The sequence below is a fragment of the Babylonia areolata genome, chromosome 24, assembly GCF_041734735.1.
Source record: "Babylonia areolata isolate BAREFJ2019XMU chromosome 24, ASM4173473v1, whole genome shotgun sequence".
NCBI classification, from domain to species: Eukaryota; Metazoa; Mollusca; class Gastropoda; order Neogastropoda; family Buccinidae; genus Babylonia; species Babylonia areolata.
The window spans coordinates 6,990,215-7,013,648 of NC_134899.1; the positions used below are offsets into that span (position 1 = coordinate 6,990,215).

At 42.9% G+C, this 23,434-nt stretch overlaps 1 protein-coding gene across 1 annotated transcript in view; it reads right to left on the reverse strand.

Annotated features, from left to right (window-relative positions):
• Positions 1-2,527: 2,527 nt before the first annotated feature.
• Positions 2,528-23,434, reverse strand: part of LOC143299149 (F-box/WD repeat-containing protein 7-like) — a 31,097-nt gene continuing 10,190 nt past the window's right edge. Inside the window, exons 3-14 of the mRNA XM_076612278.1 lie at positions 21,702-21,886; positions 20,820-21,187; positions 20,506-20,612; positions 18,555-18,655; positions 16,674-16,803; positions 15,089-15,223; positions 14,378-14,635; positions 12,217-12,330; positions 9,236-9,417; positions 8,512-8,737; positions 5,112-5,322; positions 2,528-3,333 (exon numbers count right to left, since the gene is read on the reverse strand). Coding sequence (XP_076468393.1) covers positions 3,056-3,333; positions 5,112-5,322; positions 8,512-8,737; positions 9,236-9,417; positions 12,217-12,330; positions 14,378-14,635; positions 15,089-15,223; positions 16,674-16,803; positions 18,555-18,655; positions 20,506-20,612; positions 20,820-21,187; positions 21,702-21,886 — 2,295 coding nt within the window. The 3' untranslated portion in view covers positions 2,528-3,055. The remainder of the gene's footprint in view (positions 3,334-5,111; positions 5,323-8,511; positions 8,738-9,235; positions 9,418-12,216; positions 12,331-14,377; positions 14,636-15,088; positions 15,224-16,673; positions 16,804-18,554; positions 18,656-20,505; positions 20,613-20,819; positions 21,188-21,701; positions 21,887-23,434) is intronic.

A 23,434-nucleotide genomic window follows, 5' to 3' on the forward strand; every position in this document is an offset into this window, starting at 1 on the left:
TCAATGTATGTCCACCTGTTAACTAAAACACCTACGTGTGTCATGTCTCCCAATGCCACAACTTATCTGCACCTATCCCATGACGTAACTTATTTGTATCTATCTGATACCTTAACTATCTGCATCTATCCAATGCCGTAAGTTGTCTGTATCTACCCACACAACCACACAGTCTTCGAATGCCATGACTAGTAAAAAAAAAAGGCCACAACGCATAGGATTCCCAAATGTTTCCCCTTCACACTCTTTACAACACCGTTTGCGGGAATTCACAGCTAAAAAATCTTCTGTGTCAACAGTTCTGTGCACTTCGACCCGCTGAGATTCCCACAACAGAAGACGGTAGAAGCATGAATGATTGATGTCCTCTGGATCTCACACAGAAATGGTTTGTTAAAAAAAAAAGTTTTCCATTAAGTCAGATGCTCTCCTCTTCAAGTTCACTCATTGCTCTCCCCAGATCTCGGTTAATCTTCCACATAGCTCTTTTTTTTTTCTTTTTCTTTTTTTTTTTTTCTTATTCAGAGGTAGTGATGAAAAGTGCTGAGTGTGACAAAAGGAAGATAACATTATTCCCTCTCCACTCTGACTTACACTAGTTAGGGTTCTTTACAATTACGCTTGCTTTACACAGAAACAACATTCACTCTGTTCACATCACCCCCTCTTTGCACCACTCTTCACACCAACACTGTTCACATCACCCACTAATTACATCCACTCTGTTCAGGGTTCACATCACTCACTTTTTACATCCAACTCTTTATACCAACACTGCTCACAGCACCCACTCTTTACATCCACTCTGTTCACATCACTCACTCTTTACACCAACTCTTCACACCAAGACTGTTCACATCACTCGCTCTTTACACCAAGACTGTTCACATCACTCACTCTTTACACCCACTCTTTACACCAACACTGTTCACATCACCCACTCTTTACACCAACACTGTTCACATCACTCACTCTTTACACCAACACTGTTCACATCACTCACTCTTTACACCCACTCTTTACACCAACACTGTTCACATCACTCAATCTTTACACCAAGACTGTTCACATCACCCTCTCTTTACACCCACTGTTTACACCAACACTGTTCACATCACTCAATATTTACACCTTTTACACCAAGACTGTTCACATCACTCACTCTTTACACCAACACTGTTCACATCACTCACTCTTTACACCAACACTGTTCACATCACTCAATATTTACAACTTTTACACCAAGACTGTTCACATCACCCACTCTTTACACCAACACTGTTCACATCACTCACTCTTTACACCCACTCTTTATACCAACACTGTTCACATCACTCACTCTTTACACCCACTCTTTACACCAACACTGTTCACATCACCCACTCTTTACACCAACACTGTTCACATCACTCACTCTTTACACCCACTCTTTATACCAACACAGTTCACATCACTCACTCTTTACACCAACACTGTTCACATCACTCAATATTTACACCTTTTACACCAACACTGTTCACATCATTCACTCTTTACACCCACTCTTTACACCAACACTGTTCACATCACTCACTCTTTACACCCACTCTTTACACCAACACTGTTCACATCACTCAATCTTTACACCAACACTGTTCACATCACTCACTCTTTACACCCACTCTTTATACCAACACTGTTCACATCACTCACTCTTTACACCAACACTGTTCACATCACTCACTCTTTACACCCACTCTTTACACCAACACTGTTCACATCACTCACTCTTTACACCAACACTGTTCACATCACTCACTCTTTACACCCACTCTTTACACCAACACTGTTCACATCACTCACTCTTTACACCCACTCTTTACACCAACACTGTTCACATCACTCACTCTTTACACCCACTCTTTACACCAACACTGTTCACATCACTCACTCTTTACACCCACTCTTTACACCAACACTGTTCACATCACTCACTCTTTACACCAGCTCTGCTCACATCACTCACTCTTTACACCAGCCGTGCTCATACTGACAATACCAAGATAGGAAAAAAAAAAAAAAAAAAAAAGAAGTCAAATCCGCAGTTTACCTTTGCTTAATTGTTCTTTCATTTTCGCCCTTCCACTACTAATGTGATGGACTGATAGCCTCAAGTTCTCTGAGCCCTGTCACTGTCTGTTGTGTGAGGTCTGCCTCCATTCCACTGACCGCCGAACAAGTTTCTGTCACACAATTCCTTTCCAGACCCTGACCTAAAGCTTCAAACAGCACACATTCAAGTGAACATTCTTCTTCTCCTTGCTGGCCGGAAAGACTTTTGTTTACTTTTCTCGTTTTTTCTGGGGGGGTTTGTGGGGGGGGGGGGGGGGGGGGGGGGGGGGGACAATATTCATGCGTCACCAGTGCAGTCAAAGGTCCAGAGGAGAGTGAAGCCATTGTAGCAGTGATGACATAACGATAACATAAATCCTCCCCCCCCCCCCCCCCCCCCCCCCACTCATTCACCCCCCATCCCCAAAACCAGCTCTCTCCACTGCTTCCAAGCATGTCGATGTATATTCTCACACTGCGCCACCGCGGGTCAAATGTATTGTAACAGCAACAGGCAGACAACAGTGCAGGTCTTCCAGTCTCTCAGTCCCTTGAACTGGCTCTGGCAGAATTAGTTCTCTCTCACATCCATCCTGCAATGTATATAGTGTGTGTGTGAGACAGGCTTGACACTGTTGCTCTCAACATTCCACTAATGGTCACAGCTCAAGACGCTTTCTCCTTCTGCCAAACCACTTCAAAAACAAAAATAAAAAAAACGTAGAAGGAATATAAAAATGTGTAGGCTCTGTTCAAGATGTTTTCTTATCCTCCACATCTTCTGCTGGACCACTTAAAAAAAAAAAAAAAAAAAAAAAATCAAATCAATAGTTCCTGCTCAAGATAACTTTGTATCTTCCGTATCTTTTTCCATTTCACTTCACACACAAAAAAACCCACACACACACAAAATAAAAAAAACCCAACCAAACCCGGAAAAAAAAAAAAAATCTGTCACTCCCGTTCAAGATGTTTTCTTATCCTCCACATCAAAGTCGAGCACCATCAGTTTGGTCTCCTCTGTCCCATTACGACTGCCCACAGCGCACACCAGTTTCGTGTTGTTGCAGCGAAGTCGCCAAACCACACCCCCGCTGCCCCCACTCTCCAGTGACACAAGGTTCCGGAGGAACTCCCCCGTCTTCAAGTCCCAGATCTTGACGGTGCCATCGTCCGAAGAGGTGATGACGAACTTCTTGTTGAACTGCAGGCAGGTGACTGCACTCTGGTGTTTGTTGGGCCCTGGAAACAGATGGTGATGTGCTGAACACTCTTGGGTTCCGTGCAGCCTTTTAGTGATTGTTTTTTGGGTTTTTTTTTTTTTTTTTTTCACTGTTAATCTAAGCTGTTTTCTGATAATGGGTGTGTGTGTGTGTGTGGTTGAGTGTGGTCAAGTCATTTTGTAGTGTGGCTGCATGTGAATGGGCAATTGCCAGAGCTCTGAGTCTGAATTAAGTTTAAGAGAAATGTGCTCAGCAAATGCTATTCATTATGATTATTATTATTATGACCATCTTCATTATGACAGTCAGTATCAATATCATAGATGTTGATCATTTCTTCATTCTAATTCACCCTTAAGATTGTTGTTGTTTTATTTTGTTTGTTTGGTTTTTTTTTTAGCAGCTTTTATAATAAAAATTCTACTGTTTGCTCCATCCTGAAAACAGAAGGTAATATGAGATGACAATGATTTCTTCAAAGGTTGTCTGAGATGATGATATTTTATTCTGTCTGTTTCTGCTTTTAATTGTGTGTGTGTGTGTGTGTGTGTGTGTGTGTGTGTGTGTGTGTGTGTGTGTATCTTTCTTTTAGGAACTTTCAAGAAACTTAAAAACAAAAACAAAAAAAAACATATTAATTCACTTTGTATGAACAGTTTTCTCCCTTGCTTTTCCCTGCAGATGACCCATTTGTTAGGGTTAGGAAAAAAATCATAAAAAATACAAAACAAAAAGTAACTGAATGAAACTCGCTGTACTTGACCCACTGACCCCTCTCCTCACGTCATACACCCAACCCCCTCCCTCTCTTCACAGCCCTCAGAAGCTGAGTCACTGTCAGAACCTTCTTGCTGGTAGCTTTCTTCAATGCAGATATTTTACTCAACGTCTTCATCATCCTCATTGATGTCGAAACATTCAGTTTGAAGCTTTTCAATCCCTTCAGCAGCAATAAAAAAAGCCGCTGTTGTGATCTAGTTTGCTCCAAAAACTTCCTCTTCTATCGCCTGCGACGCCATTTTCGATACATATGCAGAGTAGCTTGTCATGTGGGGTACCGAGATCAACGGCTTACCAGCCAGTGTATAGTTACGGAACCTCACGAAGAAACTTTCCATTTGACCTTTCACACATTCACTATGCCTGGTGTAGCTGCAATTTCTATGTTACCCCATGAGGAAAACGTGGAAAAAAATTTTGACTGTCGAAACTGCTACAGCATTCCATTGTCTGGAACCACGCCTTACGTCAGGAATAGTGTTCCACCGTCCTGAGTGAGTTAACTTTGTGAACAAGGAATATTTATTCTTTTTCTCTGTACCTCCCTCCACAACTCTTGCCCTGCAGTGTCTGGAGGCACTGTCCCGTGGTGATGTCCCACACCTTCATGGTGGAGTCACCCTACCCCCCCACCCCCTCCGCACCCCCCCCCCCCCCCATAGTCCCCTGCACACACCACCCCTCACCTCCCCCATCCTTCCATGGCTCACCCTGCAGTGTCTGAAGGCACTGTCCCATGGTGATGTCCCACACCTTCACAGTGGAATCAGCCTACCCCCCCCCCACACCCACCGCACCCCCCCTCCCAATAGTCCCCTGCACACACCACCCCTCACCTCCCCCATCCCCCAGGTCTCACCCTGCAGTGTCTGAAGGCACTGTCCCATGGTGATGTCCCACACCTTCACAGTGGAATCAGCCTACCCACCCCCCCCCCCCCCCACACCCACCGCACCCCCCCTCCCAATAGTCCCCTGCACACACCACCCCTCACCTCCCCCATCCCCCAGGTCTTACCCTGCAATGTCTGGAGGCACTGTCCCGTGGTGATGTCCCACACCTTCACGGTGGAGTCAGCGTTGCCGGACACCAGGATGTTGTCCTTCAGCTCCAGGCCAGAGGTCAGGGACTGGTGGCCGATCAGCGTGTGCAGGCAGGCCCCTGTCTCCACCTCCCACACCCGGATGGACGTGTCCAGTGACCCGCTCACCACGTGCACCCCGTCAAACTAGGTACAAGCCAGACACACAGCGTCCATGCCGAAAAGGAGACCAGTCAATGCAAGTCCTCACACCCAATGAACCAGTTATCATGATTATCATTATACTCCTGAAAACAGAGTATGGCTGCCTACATGGCAGGGTAAAAATGGTCATACTTGTGTATATACAAGTGAACATGGGAGTTGCAGCCCACAAACGAAGAAGAATTATTATTATCAGTATTATCATCATTATTATTATTACTATTATTATTGCTATCTTTTTCGTTATAAATATCATTATCAAAATCATCATTATCATGATTACCATTATCATAATTATTGGAAAACTACTATTTTCCATTTTGAATTTGCCTCGCTGGCATGTCGTTACCATCATCACTCTTTAGTGTCCTCTCGTTGCCCCATAACCAAAGTCTCCTTCTCACATGTCATAAACTTCCTTATTTCCAGTAAACACCTCTGATTAAGTTCTGTGTGATCACACTTTGATCTACACACAGTTTTTATTAACTCTATCAATTATCATTATCATCATTATCAGTAGTCGTCGTCGTCGTAGTAGTAACATTGTCATCATCATCATTATTTTTACTAGTAGGAGTAGTACATCAGTATTTTTTTCCCCTCACTAGAACAATAGATGATTAAGTAATCATTATCACTGGTAGTAGTAGAAGTAGTTTAATTATTTTTCTCCAATGGATGATTTAGTCACCTTTTTTTCCTTTCACTTCTTGATTCAGTAATCATTATTATCATTCTTATTCCTCAACAAATGATTCAGCTGTTATAGTGAACCAACCAGAAAGACTGCACACACACACACACACACACACACACACAAGCATTTTTTGGCTAAATCCTGTGCCTCAGCAAAGATAATGTTCTTGGTTCAAATCTTCTAGATAAAATTCATTCTGCTCAGTCAGAAAAAAAAAAAAAAAAAAAAAAAAAATGCTGAACAGGAACAAGTTTCAAACTAAAGGGAGGTCAGCAAAGAGACATGAAAACAAACAAGGGAGGTAATGTTTGTCAAAGCTAAATACCCATCTCTCAAAAACCTGAACTTCATATGCAGTTGTACTTTTTGACAAAGCATCAATTCAGCAGACAAACATAACAGAGAGCCCCTACATGGAAAAATCACGATTCACTCCCAAACTCACACTCATTTCTCTTTGCATTGTGCGTTAGGTTGTGCATGCATGCATGTGCCTGAACCCCCTTCGTGTGAAAACGCACGCAGAAGATCAAATATGCACGTTAAAGATCCTGTAATCCATGTCAGCGTTTGGTGGGTTATGGAAACACGAATAACCCAGCATGCACACCCCCGAAAACGGAGTATGGCTGCCTACATGGCGGGGTAAATAAACAAAATGGTCATACACGTAAAATGTTATATGTTACATGTTTGTCTGAGTGTGTATGTGTGCGTGCCTGAAATCTGATTGAATGACACAGGAAACGAATGATGAGCGCCCAGTGGCAGCCGTCAACCGGCTCTACCCAGGTAGGCAGCCTGTTGTGTAAATAACCCCGTGTTTGTAAAGCGCTAAGAGCTTGGTCTCCGACCGAGGATAAGCGCTATATAAGTATCCATATCAATCAATCAATCATGTGTGTGTGTGTGTGTGCATGTGTCTGTGTGTTCTTGTGAGCCTGACTGACGTGTTACTGTACAGTGCTTTGAGAGGTGTGAAAGCTAGCCTTTTTTTTCTGATAGTAAGAGCTGACCAGCACAAGTGTAACAAATCAATGTTTTACAAACAATGCAAGGGAACCAAGCACACCCTCTCCTTTGGATCTTATTTTTGCTGACAATCAACTCCAGCTAAGTCTTTTAACTCTCTCCATACGAACGGCGAAAGAGACGACGTTAACAGCGTTTCATCCCAATTACCATCATCAAAATATTGCAAGCGGAACGGTCTTATATTGAAGAGGTGAATGTTGACAAAGAATAACACAATTCTGACAACGGAAGCTAAAGGTTCGGTCATTCAGACACCCACTGGACATCCGAGGGGTCTGTGTAGAGGAGAAGAGAAGACAGGCCGTACTGAGTGAGTTAATAGCACTCTGCACATCACTTCTAGTCATGGCAGCACTCAGCTGCTGTCAAAAGGTATCAAATATTTTCCTGGTGGTCTTTCGACCCCTGAAGGAGATAACCAGTAAAACTGAAAGTGCATTTCTTCATTCCTGTGTGGATTGCTTCCCTTGAACCATTTTCTTAAGTCCATTTGAGCATTGTTTGGCTAGGTTTTTCAAACTCAGTGAGCTGTGACTTGAATTCATTTTTTGGCGTAAATTTTCCCCAAATATTCAGAAACATGTGTATGAATCTTCAGCCTTCACACAGTTTGGAACAGTTTTAGAAAGTACAACTAAATGTGTTGAGAGAAAGTGAATATTCACAGAGACGGGGGAAAAAAAAAAATCCAAACACTGGACCGGACAATAACTGGATTACACTGCACACTGAACACAGTGTTCATCCTATCACTGGCGAGCTACTTTCGCTTTTCACTCACAAAAACATGACCTCTCTGTGTCTTGTTTGATTATCTGTCTCTCTTTTTGAATTTATTTTTTTAATCTTAAAAGGCCCCCAAAGCACACAATTTCTGGGGACAGCAAGTGTGATGTTTGTGATGTTAGTATGGTCGTCTGTGGTACGACAGTACTTGCAATCAACAATAGTTTATTAAAAACAAACCAACAATGAAGCATTGGCTTGCAGGTTGTTTACTGGTTGCCAGACCGTTTTTTTTTTTTTTAAAGAAAAATAATCTTCCAGTCAAAACAACTACTGCTAGTTTCATCCCTTGCATCGTCCGCTGCTGGGGTGGGCTCAATTATATTCTGACTGTTACAGCAAGCAAACACCATTTGATCACAACTCCATCAACTCAATCATAATCAGGAATATATAAATATATACATACAAATTATATAACAATCAAAATTTTTTTCAAAAAAGACTGAAACATGCCCCCCCACCCCACCCCACCCCACCAGACCCCCCACCCCACGCCACCCCACCAGACTCCCCACCCCACCCCACCAGACCCCCCACCCCACCCCGCCAGACCCCCCACCCCACCCCACCAGACCCCACCCCACCCAGACCCCCCCACCCCCACCCCACCAGACCCCCCACCCCACCCCACCAGACCCCCCACCCACCTGCAAAGAGTAGACCCTGTTGGAGTGGCCCTGCAGTGTGTGCAGGCATGTCTCTGTCTCTGGGTCCCAGATTCGAACCGTGTAGTCGTAGGCCCCTGACACGACACGGCGACCGTCGTACTGCACGCAGCGCACGGCCGCCACATGGCCCATCAACATGTGCAGGCACTGCCCCGTCTCAATGTCCCACACCCGCAGAGTGGCGTCCCTTGACCCGCTCACAACCCTGCCACAAACACACCGACACTGACACCCACACCGTAAAGAAACACTCTCCTTTCTTCTTAAGAGTGCACACTGAAGTCACACACTTTCCACCCAGGAAGGAAGACAAATTACAGCATTTGGCCAAACACAGTACTGAAAGACAAAAAAATATCCTTGAGCAACAACAAGACTGAGCTTACTGTGATGAATTAATGATAAATGATATGGATATTCATAAAGCGCATATCCTCGGCCAGAGACCAAGTTCAAAGTGCTTTACAAACTCGGGGTAATTAATTTTGCACAACAGGCTGCCTACCTGGGTAGAGCCAACTGACGGCTGCCACTGGGTGCTCATCATTCGTTTCCTGCGTCATTCAATCAGATTTCCCTGAGGCATGCACACATACACACTCACACAGACATGCTGTAACAGTTCTTAGTTTCTTTGATAGGTAATGACAGAAGCTCTGCAGCATACACAAACACAAACACTCACACACACAAACACACTCACCTGTTGCCGCACAGCGACATGCATCGCACAGTGGAAGTGTGCCCGTACAGTGTGTACTTGCAGACCCCAGTGTCGGCATTCCACACTTTCAGGGAGCGGTCGGTGGAGCCGCTGATGATGATGTTGCCCGCCATCTGGGAGGACCACACCCCCCCGGTGTGACCCACCAGGTTACGCAGACACTGCACACACACACAGAGGAAAATCAGCAGATTATATATGAGTCAGTTGTGTCCAACTATCATTATTATCATTGTTGTTGCTGACAGATCAGCTGACCACACAGGGCTATATCAGGACTGCTGAACTGCACAAATGTCCAACCACCTTAAACACAAAACTGTTACAAAAAAAAAAAAAAAAAAAAAAGAAAAAAAAAGACAAAACTATTAAACAGTTCATGACACGTTATCCTAACCATTTAGCTCCTTAGAGGAAGTAAGATCAGGCCATGCTGAGGACATCACCCATTCTACTTAATTTATTATACCCAGATTACAAAAAATCATGAAAAAGGAAAAAGCAATACTTACAATATAAAAAAAAGGCCTTAGAGGCAACAAACACTGCAGAATGAACAGCTAGTGCCCATCCCGGCATTTACAATATCACAATCTATTCACTAGAGCAAAACAGCATTGATTATTTGATAATACATCAGACTGCGGAGAAGAGAAAAAGGTGTCAAGGCTTGCTCGCAAATAGAAAAGGGAATGGACAGGGTAGGCAGATAAAGAAGACAACAGTGAAGGAAGAAAAAAGGCAGAAACAAAAAGGGAAATAAATTTTTTTTTTTTTAAAGGAAATTTCCAGCACAGAATTTCCAGAAGGTGGGGATGCTATTCATAATGAAAAACCCACAGGGGGTTCATGTCTGACTATGACCACCAGAAATGCAGAGAATGCAAATGCCGTCCCGACTATCTGGGCTAGAATTTGAGAGTGTCTTGCCAAAAATACATCCAAACTCTGTCGGCCAAGAGGGCTTAAGGACAGTCACTGCTGGGATGGTTCCCAAAGGCCAACTTGTCCTCAAGGCTGCAGCACAAACAGCCTTCTTTGAGAGTCACAGTCCTTCACAAAAGACTAAACTGTAAATGAATTCCCCTTGCAGTAGACTGCAGAGAAACTATTGATCATTCAGCTTTCACTTTGCTGTTGGCCCAACTGTTAGCTAATGTCAATCCCTGATAACAACAACAATGATTATAATAATAATCACAGTAATAATGATACAAATGATGATGATAATAATAATAATAATGAAAAAAAGAATAACATTAATGATAATAATTCATAAGTCACTTTCAAACCTCTCAATAACTTCTCAGTCAGACACAAAGTACACAAGCACACACACACACACACACACACACACACATGGAAGAAATAAATGTGGATCCACTGAATACACATACAGAAAGAAGTGCCTTAGCTGTGCTGAGACTGCTTCAAAAGGTACATTTTCTGGTTTGTCTTACAGGATGTGAGTGAAGGACTGGAAAAGGCAGTGAATTACAGGTTTGTACAGCTGAAAAACTAAAAGCTCTTCCACCATGTTTCTCGACTGAATTTGGGAACGAAAAATTCTGTCATCAGAAGAAGTGTTGAGAGACCACGAAGGAACGCATTGGTTTAACTCAATCCGGACGAATAGTTTTCTCCCTTGCTTTCCCCTGAAGACGACCTATTTGTTAGGATTAGGAAAAAAATCATGAAACATACAAAACACAAAGTAACTGAATGAAACTCGCTGTACTTGACCCACTGACCCCTCTCCTACTGTCGTGTGTATGCCCACCCCCATCCCTCTCTTCACAGTCTTCAGAAGCTGAGTCACTGACAGTACTTTCTTGCTGGTAGCTTTCTTCAGTGCAGGTATTTTATTCAACGTTTTCATCATCCTTCATCAGAAAAAAGCTGCTGTTGAGATCTAGTTTGCTCCAAAAATTTCCACTTGTATTGCCTGTGACGCCATTTTTGATACGTATGCAGATTAGGTTGTCATGTGGGGTACCAAGGTCAACGGCTGGCCAGCCAGTGTATACATATGGAAATTCACGAAGAAACTTTCCATTCGACCCTTCACACGTTCGCAATGCCCGGCGTAGCTGTGATTTTTATGCTACCCCATGAGGAAAACGTGGAAAAAATCTCAATTGTTGAAACCGCTGCAGCGTTCCATTGTCCAGAACGCTACCTTACGTCAGGAATGCTAAGCGTTCTATCCTCCAGAGTGAGTTAAAAGGTCAGAAATACATTGAGGTGCAGCTCCAGAAATTACATGAAAACATCAAGAGTTACACACTTTCATGACATTTTGCGAATCTTCACTTGACACAAGACTGTGAAGATTCTCTCCTCACAACCTAAATCCATTTTGCCAAGCCTGTGTCATAGTAGACTGTGTGCCAGGTGTAGGAGGCTTTTTATAAGTGGGTCCAGTTTTAGTGCATAAAATTGTATGAGTGGAGTGGGTAAGGAACTTTGAGTTGCATTATCCAAAATCATGTGCCACCTAAAATTGAATCATTATGATTATAATTATCAATATCATTATAATAAATATAATGACTATCATTATCCATATATTCATATCATCCTTATTGTTATCCTCACAAGGGACAAGAGGAAAAATGGACTGACGAGAAGGAAATACTTGAAGGCTAAGGCTATCATTCATATATGCTGATTTCATGCCAAGTCCAAGGATTACATCCAGAGAAAGATTTGTCAACCTGTGTATCTAGAATAAACTTTTTCAAGACAAAACAGATCTATGCCTAATGTTATGCCAGTGAGTCATAGTAAAATACATCACTTTTAAATGTTTTTACAACAGTTGCAAACTTTGCAGAATTACAAAAAAAGTATCACAGAAAGACGATGCCAAATGAATGCACAAGCTAACTACCACATTTTACATTACTGTAAAACACAGGAAATTCATGAAAATGGCACAACCAAGGGCTGTAACTGACCTTGCCAGTGACCACGGACCACACTTTGAGCGTGTTGTCGTCAGAGCCACTGACAATCCTCTGGCCACAGAACTCCAGACAGGTGATGACGTGGTCATCATGGCCCTTCAGAATCTGCACACCACCCACACACACGCTCTCTGTCACACCTTCAGGTTCTGGTTCAAGGAAGGTGCCAAAGCGTGCTGTTTCAGTTTCACAAGGAGACGCACTGCGTTCAGACAAATCCATACATGCTACACATCTGCCAGGCAGAAGCCTGGCCAGCAACATAACCCAATGTGCTTAGTCTGGCCAAGCGTGTATGTGTGTGTGTGTGTGTGTGTGTGTGTGTGTGTGTGTGTGTGTGTGTGCCTTCCAGAGTGGATTCCTTCTACAGAATTTTTCCAGAGGACTGCACTAATGTTGCCATGGTTTTTTTTTCAGTGTGCTAGAGCATGCTGCACATGGGACCTCGGTGTATTGCCTCATCCGAAAGACTGAACACTCAGTCTGATTTTCCAGTGAAACTCGGGAGAAAGGGGGAGAATGAGATTCAAACCAAGACCCTCAGAGACAATGATCATGTTCGAATTCTGTTTCATGTTTGAACTTCTGTTATTTTCCCCCCATAAGAAAACCCCTTGAAGATATTTCGTTTCTTTTTTTTTTTATTTAAGCAGTGACAACTCTAAAATTACACTTTTTTACAAACCCACGTGGTGACCTGCCTCCAGCTGTGCTCCATCTCTGTGTTTCTTTGTGCAGGGCTCACCCATCCAGTGTGAAGTGTTGGCTTAGTCAGTGGTAATGCGTCTGCCTAGGAAGCCAGAGAATCGGAGTGCACTGGTTCGAATCCCTCAGTCGCCAGTATTTTCTCCCCATCCACTAGACCTTGAGTGGTATTCTGGAAGCTTGTCATTCAGAAGAGATAAACCAAGGTCCTATGTGTAGCATGCACTTAGCAAACATTAAAGAACCTATGGCAACAAAAAGGTTGTCCCTTTGACAGGAAAACAAAAAAAATTCCAGGCAGAAAAACGAAAACAAAAAAGGTGGCACTCTCAATGTGCAATGCGCTCTTCCTGGGGACAGCAGCCTCAATTTCACACAGAGAAATCTGTTGTGACAAAAGAGAAATACAATACAATACAATACAATACAATACCATCATCCAGGACAACAAAACCATCCATCTGACAGGTGGAAATGCTCTCTCCACTTGTCCACTGAGCAATCAGTTTTTCAGTGAGTCTGTGAAACAACGACTGTGCTGTCAGCTTCAGTGCAGACCAGTCACACTGCTCTCCTCCTCTTTTCACTGAGACAAGCTGTGTTTCTATGAATACAATGTGTTGTGTTGTGTTGCGATGCGTTGTGATGCGTTGTGATGTGATGTGTTGTGTTTGTGTGAAATTTGGGCTGCTCTTAGTTGTTTCTTTATCAGTAAGGCAAGCAGAAAGCTGGGGGGACAAGCAGAGTTTCTGTTCACTGACTTGCTTTTGTTAACATCTTTATTCAGTTTAAACAGTCAACACTGTACAACACCCTCAAGAAGAACAACAAAGAAAAGGACCTGAAAGACATAAGAAAAACAATGACGATGGTTTGTTCATAAAAACACTGACAGACTGACTGACAGACAAGCCGCTAGACTGTACATAGGCTGGTTATTATCATGCAGTGCAGTCATTCATTTGTTACGATCTAATACAAAGGAAAACGAAGCTGTCAAGGACCATATATCTTCACAGTAATTGAACACTGCACCCATTTCTTGAATAATTTTCACTGATCATAAAAAAGCAACTAACTGTTTGAAATCAATAATAATAATAATAATAATAATAATGACAACTGAAAATTATCTGCAGGCATCAGAATACCAATGAGTACAATTTTCTGAAGAAGCAGGGGTCACGGGGTCACCCAGGCATCGGCAGATGATGGAAGACATACCAGCGATTAAACACTGATAAAGATGGCGCCGACACTTGTTTGCAGGAAGCGTGCAAACACAGAACAAGCCGCTTCAAGAATACCGTTTAAGAATAAGACTGCGCTCTGTAAGAAAAAGAATTGAATCCGCGACTGCCCAAGCCAAAACCTGAAAATAAGTGGATCCAGGGACCATTCTGTATCTGGGAACTGAATTTCACGCCCTGCTGTCCCCCCACCTCACCTTGGGGGCACGGGACATGCCCTGGCGCCAGTTGTGCTCGATCTGGGACTGCCGCATGTACAGTGCCTTGCAGGGGCTGCGAAGGCCCGGCCTGCGCCGCAGCCGTGACCCGTAGACAAGGTTCTCGTCAATGCCTTCCTCCCGGCACTTCTCGCGCCACAGCAAGTTGTCCTCGCACAGCACCCGCCAGTACCGGCACGTCTGGGCCGCCTGCAGTAGGTCCTTGGGGTCCAGGTATGACAGCACGTGCAGCGCCAACTGCACACAGCAAGGGGAAAAAATGCTTCAGTTGTGCTGGTTCCTGACGCTGCCAAAATGTGAATGAAGATGCGCTATATATATTCTCCCTCCAAGTTTCCTTTTCTTTTTTTTCTTTTTTTTTTGTTTGAGTGTGTTTTAGCCAATATTTGGATGTGTGTATGTTTTGTAATGTTAAAATGGAAAATTCTGAATAAAAACATTAAAAATAAAAAAGGAAAAAATATGCGCTACATGAATAACAATAATAATAAATACCTTTACTGAAAAAAATTATTTTGACATCAGCGTGCATATGATTCAGATACTGGTTCTAGCAAAAACACAGCAAAAACATGTGTTCAAAAACAGTAAGTACACCACCCATTCAACTACAGAGAGAAAAGAAACAGCAAAAAGGAAAAAAAAAAAATCACCTGGAACGCTGCCTCCAAGAAACACTGCTTCCTTTACCTCTTTGGGGAGGAGGGAGATGAAGTCTCTCTGGAACTGTGGCTCGATGATCTGCATCATGTGCCGCACCTGGGACGGTTCACACAGCGTGATCAGGTCATCCAGCGCCATCATCCGCTCTGCGTTGCTCCACGACTGAACACCGCACATCACCACAACATCAACAAACATCGTCAAACACCGTGGGAAGCGTGTACATACATACATACATACATTATTACCCATTTCAGCGTGGGATGTGACTGACTTTTTGCAAGACCGAATAAATTTGCCCCTGGGGCTCTACGGCTCCTTAACCCAAGTGTACATCTTAATACTGAAACAAAGTAAAAAGCCAAAACGCCAAAACAGAAACCCATAAAAAGGAAAACTACTTCCACCAGCGCACAACAAAAAATGTCACAGTCAAAAGTGTATGCATACACTTATTAGTTCCAAGATGCAAGACTCATGTGGAAAAAAAACAACAACAAAAAAACAGCAACAGTCCACTTCCCCACCAATGCCTGAGACATTGTTTTTTGTTTGTTTGTTTGTTTTTTGCTTTGTTTACTTTCTTTTTTGACTCACTTGTGTAAACAAAGTGAGTCTATGTTTTAACCCGGTGTTCGGTTGTCTGTGTGTGTGTGTGTGTGTGTGTGTGTGTGTGTGTGTGTCTGTGTGTCCGTGGTAAACTTTAACATTGACATTTTCTCTGCAAATACTTTGTCAGCTGACACCAAATTTGGCATAAAAATAGGAAAAATTCACTTCTTTCCAGTCATCTTGTTTAAAACAATATTGCACCTCTGGGATGGGCACAAAACAATAAAAAATGAAGCCTAATTATATGCAAACTGCATTTACTGTTATATTTATATTTTTGGTATTCTCGAAACTTGGTACTTTGACCTCTTTTTCTTACACAACAACAAGAGGAGTCATTATTATCATTTATTGTTCAAACAGGAACTTCTTTTGCCAAGCATGGAATTTTTATTTATTTTGCAAACGTTTTGGTGCAGTTAGTAAAAAAGGGAAATTACTCTGTAATTAATGCTAGGGGACTTAATTTATCACAAGTGAGTCTTGAAGGCCTTGCCTCTCTTGTTTTTTTTTTACTGTGAAATGGTGCATAATGGTTTCATACTGCTTAACAAATGGCACCATGCTTTGTGGAGTGCAGCATCTCACTGTCTCCACTCTTAATGCCACGTCAAAAAGACACAAAATTTGGAGTCTGGGAATGAGAAGTGAAAGCATACTTCTCTGTGGAACATTTATGTTGGATAATGATGATGACAATAATGCGTGTGTGTGTGTCTGGGTGTGTGTGTGTGTGGAGGTGTGTGTGTGTGCTGCTTATATGTTTCAGTTTTTTGTTTGTTTTCTTATCTGAATGTATATATGTACTTGTATAATGAAAATGTTTAAAAATAAATGCTCATTTAAAAAAGAAATACAAAGTGCACACACACACACACACACACTCACACACACACACACACACACTCACACACACACACACACTCACTCACACACACACACTCACACACACACACACACACACACACACACACACTCATCATTCCTTTCCCTTCCTCACCTTAAAGGTGTCCAGCCACTGCTGAAGCTTTGGTGGTGGATGTTCCCTGGATGGGATTCGCTGTCGAGCGGTTCTGTTGATGGGTGAGGTAGAACTTGTGCCACTGCCTGATGCCAGACGGAAGTTTTGCCTAAAACACAACACACAGCACTTCAACGGAAACCACTAACAGTCACTCAGAAAAAAAAAAAAAAAAAAAAAAAAATGCAGCAACTCAGTGATAAGACGTCTTGATAATGGTCCGCCGTCTGCTAGCCAATCAAACACCATTTCCGGCTGGAGCTAAATATATTTGTATTTCTTTTCTTTTAACTGCGAAGAAGAAAAACTAGGTCATGCCGTCTTAAAACCCAAACATTACTTGTGATTTTCTGGAACCAGATCCTCAACGAAATAAACCGTTCATGATTCAAAAATGCAGCTTAATCTGGAAGACTCACAACCTATTATTGTTATGACTGTCAAGTTTCTTTCCCCACTGCGTTTAATCCAAATCTGGTACTGGCAGACATAGTATTTCCAGAGAAAATGACAATGTTAAAGTTTACCATGGACACACAGATATACATACAGACACACACAACTGAACGCCAGGTTATTACACGGCATCACATTGTTAACGCAAGTGAGGGGAAAAAAAGCATGTCCATTTATTGCCAAGTTATCATGTGAATTCTGGAACCTCACTTCAGTCTATTTCTGACAGTATGATAACACCTAGTTTTCTGTGCTGGCCAGCAGCCTGATAATTGTTACACCCAAGCAGTAATAATAAAGATTATAATTCAAATTTAAAAAAAAAAAAAAAGACAAAAAAAAAAGACAAAGCCTGGTTTTACCTGCATATATATATATATATATATATATATATGTATATATGGTATATATGTGTGTGTATGTATGTGTATATATGTGTGTGCATATATATATATATATATATATATTGTGTGTGTATGTGAAGGTGGGTGGGTGGGTGTGAACATGTGCATGTGCATGTGCGTGTGCTTGTGTGTGTGTGTGTGATTTTTCCTTTAATTTCTATTACCTATTTATTCAGTTACGTACTTGTGATATGTCTAAAACTTTGAATTGTGGTGCAATTATGACAGGATGTTATATTTATGAGTGAACTCAGGTGGTGTTTTGTAAGGGTTTTTTTTAATAATTTTTTTTTTATTAATTTTTTTTAAATTTTTTATGGAAGGATAAAAGGCACCCGTGTGTTAGGGATGGGGATGGGCGATTATGCTTTGCCCTGTATTTTTCCAAAGGAAGGGGAGTGTAGGGTATGGGGGTGTGGGGTGAAGAAGTGGTGTAAAGGCTTTAGATTAGTATGAAAGAATTAGAGAGAGAGAGATTGTGTGTGTATGTGTGCGTATGTGTGTGTGTGTGTGTGTGTGTGTGTGAGTGGCGTGGGAAAATTTGCAATGTGGCTTGGCTGACTGAAATGGAGAGGCATGTGAACTTCAGTAATCTGCATATTTGTATATAGCTATTTCCCTTTGGTGCCATTTAAATTATCTATTTTTCATTCACTTTATGTGTTTGTTGTTTTCTTTTTATTTTGGACACATGCTTCTGCCAAAAGAAAATCTCTGTAACAAAGTACAGACAATAAAGTTTGTGTATTGAATTGTATTGTGGCACAGGCCCACAGACCCCCTCCCATATACTGCAGTCCTGCCCCAACTTCGATGCTCTGAGACGCCAGCCAAGGCCCAGCCTGGTGGAGCTCCAGGAGAAACTGGGGGGACCGGCAAGGGTCCCTGCAGCGGATTGCGGACTTTGCCGTCCTGACTGGGCTGAAAATCTAGCGTGGCTAGGGAACGTGGAAGAGGAAGAAGAAGTAGTAGTTTGAAATTATAAAAAGCATGTCAGTACCTGGTTTTGCTAGCTGATCGGCAACCTTTCTTTGAGGGCGAGACATCACCGTCGTCAGGTGCCTGTTCATCACCGCTTGCCAGACGTCTCTTCCCTCCTGTCTGCACGACACATATGAGCCACAGGTCACACACAGCACCTGGAGAGGAGGGCACTCCACTTCTCATACCGACTCACTCTGAACGATGGGCCCTGATCGAGGACTTTCAGACGAAGGAGCTCAATCAAGGCTTTATAACGTTTTGATTTTTTGAAGTGGCACCTAGTTAGCACAATGACATTACAAGCTAAAAAAAATATCTTAACCCTTTCACTTCCATAACTATTTGTGGTTTTTGCAAAATAATCACCAACCTCTATGAAAAACAATTTTTTAATTAATTTAAAAAAAAAAAAATCACAAAAATTTAAATTATGCTCAAAAGTATGTAAAAGTATATGTTTTCTTGAAGGAAAATGATTGGAGAATACAATTATCATAACTTAAATGTTGACAGGATGAGATAACTCCCAATCAGGGGAAGGTGACTTGGATTTTTAGAAAAAATACACAGAATATTTTGAAAAAAGAAGAAAACTGAAGCTTGTTTATTTTATGGGTGGAATTAGTGCTAAAATCTCACCAAATGTATTAGACACAAAAACCAAGTGCAATTATGATGTCTCCTGCACTATCATGTTTTAAACATAAACACTATACATAACCACTCATACATCCACACCCACACACCCTCCCACCCAAACACCCACAGACACTATCACAGAATATTACAACACAAAACTTTGTAAACAATATTTCAGCTTGAAGCTTTCATCTGGAGGGTTTCATAGTAGACCAAAATCCAAAAATGAAAGTTTCAAGCTATGAATATTGATGTTTTTGGGTGTGTTTTTTTTATACCTACTTCTGACATGACCCCTCCCACTTCCTGTAGCATGTAATCATCATCAGGATAACCAGAATCACTTCTGTCGATCAACAACAACATTACTTTCGTTTTCTATCATGTTTTCATAGATGCTATATGCTACACAGCTTTTCGCTTTAAAAAAAAAAAAAAAAAAAAATCAGGTCTTTATTGCGATCTGAATTCAAACTGTTTCAAACTCATTGTGCTTTCCGGGGTTCATCTTTAATTCATCAGTGTGTGCAAATTTCAAACAAAAATTACAATACTTTCAACCTCTCACTGGAAGATGGCATAAGAAGGGAGGACTGAAGTTTCATATTTTGTCCCAAACTAACTCATTGTGTTACTGGTCAGTTTGGATAGCTTCAGTTCATAGCTTCTAACATTTGTTTCTTGGTGTTTGTTGTACAAACCCATACAAATGGGCCGTCTGTGGGGAAAATTAGGTGAGCAAACTGGCAGCACAAAGTGAGTTAACCACTGTTCCCTTCTATCAGTTAAACATCTTGAGGGTCCCAGGGACTCTTTAATGCTTGGGGGTTCAAGGCTACCTTGTGAAGTGTCTGGGTCTGAAATCATACAGATTCAACCAACCTACCAAGAACTTTGGAGGCCATCCAAATCAAGCCGAGATAGCCTGGCCTCAATCTGGACACTGGCCTGGAACTCTCTCCAATTCATGACAGTCTGTAGCAACAACAAAACAGTCAGGCGCCTGTGGCCAGGAAACTCTGCTGTGGCTGTGGACTTAGTTTCAAGGCCTGATCAGTACATAAAGCCTACGCAAAGATCAGGCATCGGCTCCTTTTAATCTTTTTTTAAACAGCAGATGTGGTTTAGCTAATACATGGATCAGTATGCATGCTTAAACATGTCCTTGAAACAGAAACTGAATTTAGTTCACTCACAGCCTGTCCAACCCAAGACCAGTTTTGGTGATGAACAGACAGGAGAGAGATGGTGGTGAAACCACTGAAATACACAAACAAGTTCAAACTTTCTGACTGAGAAAGGAGAGCTGTCTTTCCATGCTGGCTCACCTGCAGTCTGGGTGTGGACGAGCAGGGCCCAGCCCTCTTCAGCCCTGAGTGACCCCCGCAGCTCCAGTTGGACGTGCACCGACACCCCTCCTCCTCGCAGTCCTCCCCCCCTTCCTCCCTCACCTCCTCCTCCTCCTCTCCACTCTCCCCACCCTCCATGTCGGCCTCCACCAAGGGGTTTTCGTTGGTCTCGTCACCACCACAACCGTCTTCATTGACATCAACAACAACAACGTCCTCATTGTCTGCGTTCCTTTCCCCTTCCTCCTCCTCCTCCTCCCCCCTCTCCTCCTCCTCGTCCCGCTCGTCTAGACGATCGTCGTCGTCGTCTTCCCCATTGACCTCCTCCTCCTCCTCCTCCTCACCGTCATTGTCGTTGTCGGGAGCGTTGTTTCCGTTGATGTGGTCATCATTGTCGTCATCCTGGGTCTTCCCTCCCAGGTCCCCATGGCAAGAGACGTCCGGCGTGTCCACCTTGGACCGGTCTCGCAGGCGCAGGTCGGAGCGGGAGCGCGTGGCGCGTCCCACGCTGCTCAAGGGGGAAGAGGTCGCCACAGTGCTGCTGCTGGCACCGGGTCTGAGGGTGGGATGGGTGGTGGTGGGAGTGGTAGAGGCAGAGGCCGCTTCCTTGTGGTGGTGGTGGTGAAGGTCTCCTTTCTGCTGTCGAGTCACTCGTCTGGAACTGGAACACCAAATTAAACCATGTTGTTTAGAACCCAACCAACTGCAAAGGGGCCTTATCAGAGGTTGTAGAAATGAAACATCCTTCTCTTCCCCCCTTTGCACAGACCTGAGCCAAATACAGGCATGCCTACCCCAAAATTTGCTTTTCAGGAACAATATACATTACAGTCAGGGACAGGGTATTATTTTCAGGAACATCTCAGCAAACAGTTTCGTGTTGTTCATAATTATGCTTGTCTGTTTCAGCATGGCGTTGGTAGTCATCTCAGCCACCCAATTTTACAGAAAAGTCAGTAGCACAGATGTCGCAAAATCCAGGGGCCCCTTCATCAAAGTATGCGTCTTAATACCAAAACAAAATAAAACAAAAGGGGGCAGAAGAAAAGTCTGTCAAAAAAACCAACACTGATATCCACAAACTGAAAAGGACCCCCCCCCCCAACCCCATCCCCCCCCCACACACACACACACACACCCCACCCCCACACAAGCACGTGTTCATCAGCCCTGACCTGTTGCTGCTGACCAACTTCTGCTGCTTGGTCTGAGCCCGAGTGCGAGTGGAAACGCCGGCAAAGTTCACAGAGTCTGACCCCTTCCGCCCCTGCTTGGGTCTACCAGGACTGGAACTCCCGCCACCGCCAACGCTGCTGTTGCTGCCACTTCGTCCGCTCGCCTCGCCAAACACCTGCTTGCCCTGAGAGAAAGGGTGGGCAGCATCACTTACAATGCAGGTGACTGGTTTATAAAAACAATTAAAAAAAGGTTTTCAATTCAATAACAATAATAACAGTAATAATAATAGCAACAATAATAACAATAATAGTGTCTAAGACAGTGTGGCGTCACAAGTGCGTTGGCAGCGTCGCACTCGCAGAAGTCCCTCATTCTCTGCCCTTGACGCTGGCTAGCACCTGTTACCTTTCAGCTCCACAAACGGGAGAGCGTAAGTCTTTCTCCACCACGACACAGCTTTTCCACAGCAAGCCCCATGCATTGCTTCCCAACTGCCACACACAGAAACTGACTACCATGAGGCTGTGACGCTAGATTTGCAGGGCCAGAGATGCAGAGAGAACTCTGGCCCCCAGGCATGCAGCCTGCAGGCCCATAGGCTTTGTGGTCGTACCATGGTGCCCATGAACCAACCCCCAGCCCAAGCCATGGGTACATAACAAAAGCGGAGGGAACCCATCAGCCTCTCCTCTATGTTTATTTTGTTTATTATCGCTGTCTCTAACGTTTGCAGACACACTTAATTTCTCAACTAAGATAATAAAGTTATTCTGATTCTGATCTGTGACACTGACTCCTTTGATAACGATCAACACAATATCATTGTCAAGAAGCAAATCTCTCCACTTTCAATCAGTAGTTTATCTAGCTAGCTAGCTATATCATATACATACAATAATAATAATGATAATTAGTATTTATATAACGCTAAATCTTGTGAAGAGACAAATCAAAGCGATTCACACCAGTCAAGTCACATACGATACATGCATAACTCTATACTGGGGAAAAACAGAAAACAAGGAAGAGGCAGGTGAGAGAGATAATTGTGGGAAGAGGTGGGTTTTAAGGCCAGACTTGAAAGAGATGAGTGTAGAGACCTGACGCAGCGAAAGAGGGAGCTCATTCCAAACACAAGGTCCAGAGACAGAGAAAGAGCGGCGACCGACAGTGGAGTGTTTGAATCCAGGTATGCGTAAACAGAGCGAATCCGAAGCCGATCGTAGAGAGCAAGATGGGGTGTAGAGGTTAAGGCAGCTGAGAAGATAGGTAGGGGCAGATTTGTTAATGCATTTATAACATAGAGTGCACTATATAATATATATACCTATATATATTATATATATCTATATGTATATATACAATAGATAGAGATTGATAGTGGGAGAGAGAAATGTACAGATACACATATCTTGTACAATGAAAATCTATCATAAAATAATTTTTTTTTCAGACAGAAAAACATGCCTAAAAATGTACAGCCCGTCATGGCGTGAATGGGTAAGTAAAAACTAGCAGGAAATGATAACTGGAAACAGCGCTTGACAGAGAAACTTACACCATATTTTTCAACCTGCGCATCCTAGAAAGAGATTTCTGACATGGCATTTGAACCAGCAGACATCACTGACTGATAACGAATCAATTAAGAGGAGAACCAGAAAGTGACAACTGCTTCTTGATCAATCAGCGTTGAAAAGGATCTTGGGGTAACAGCCTCAAGCTGGCC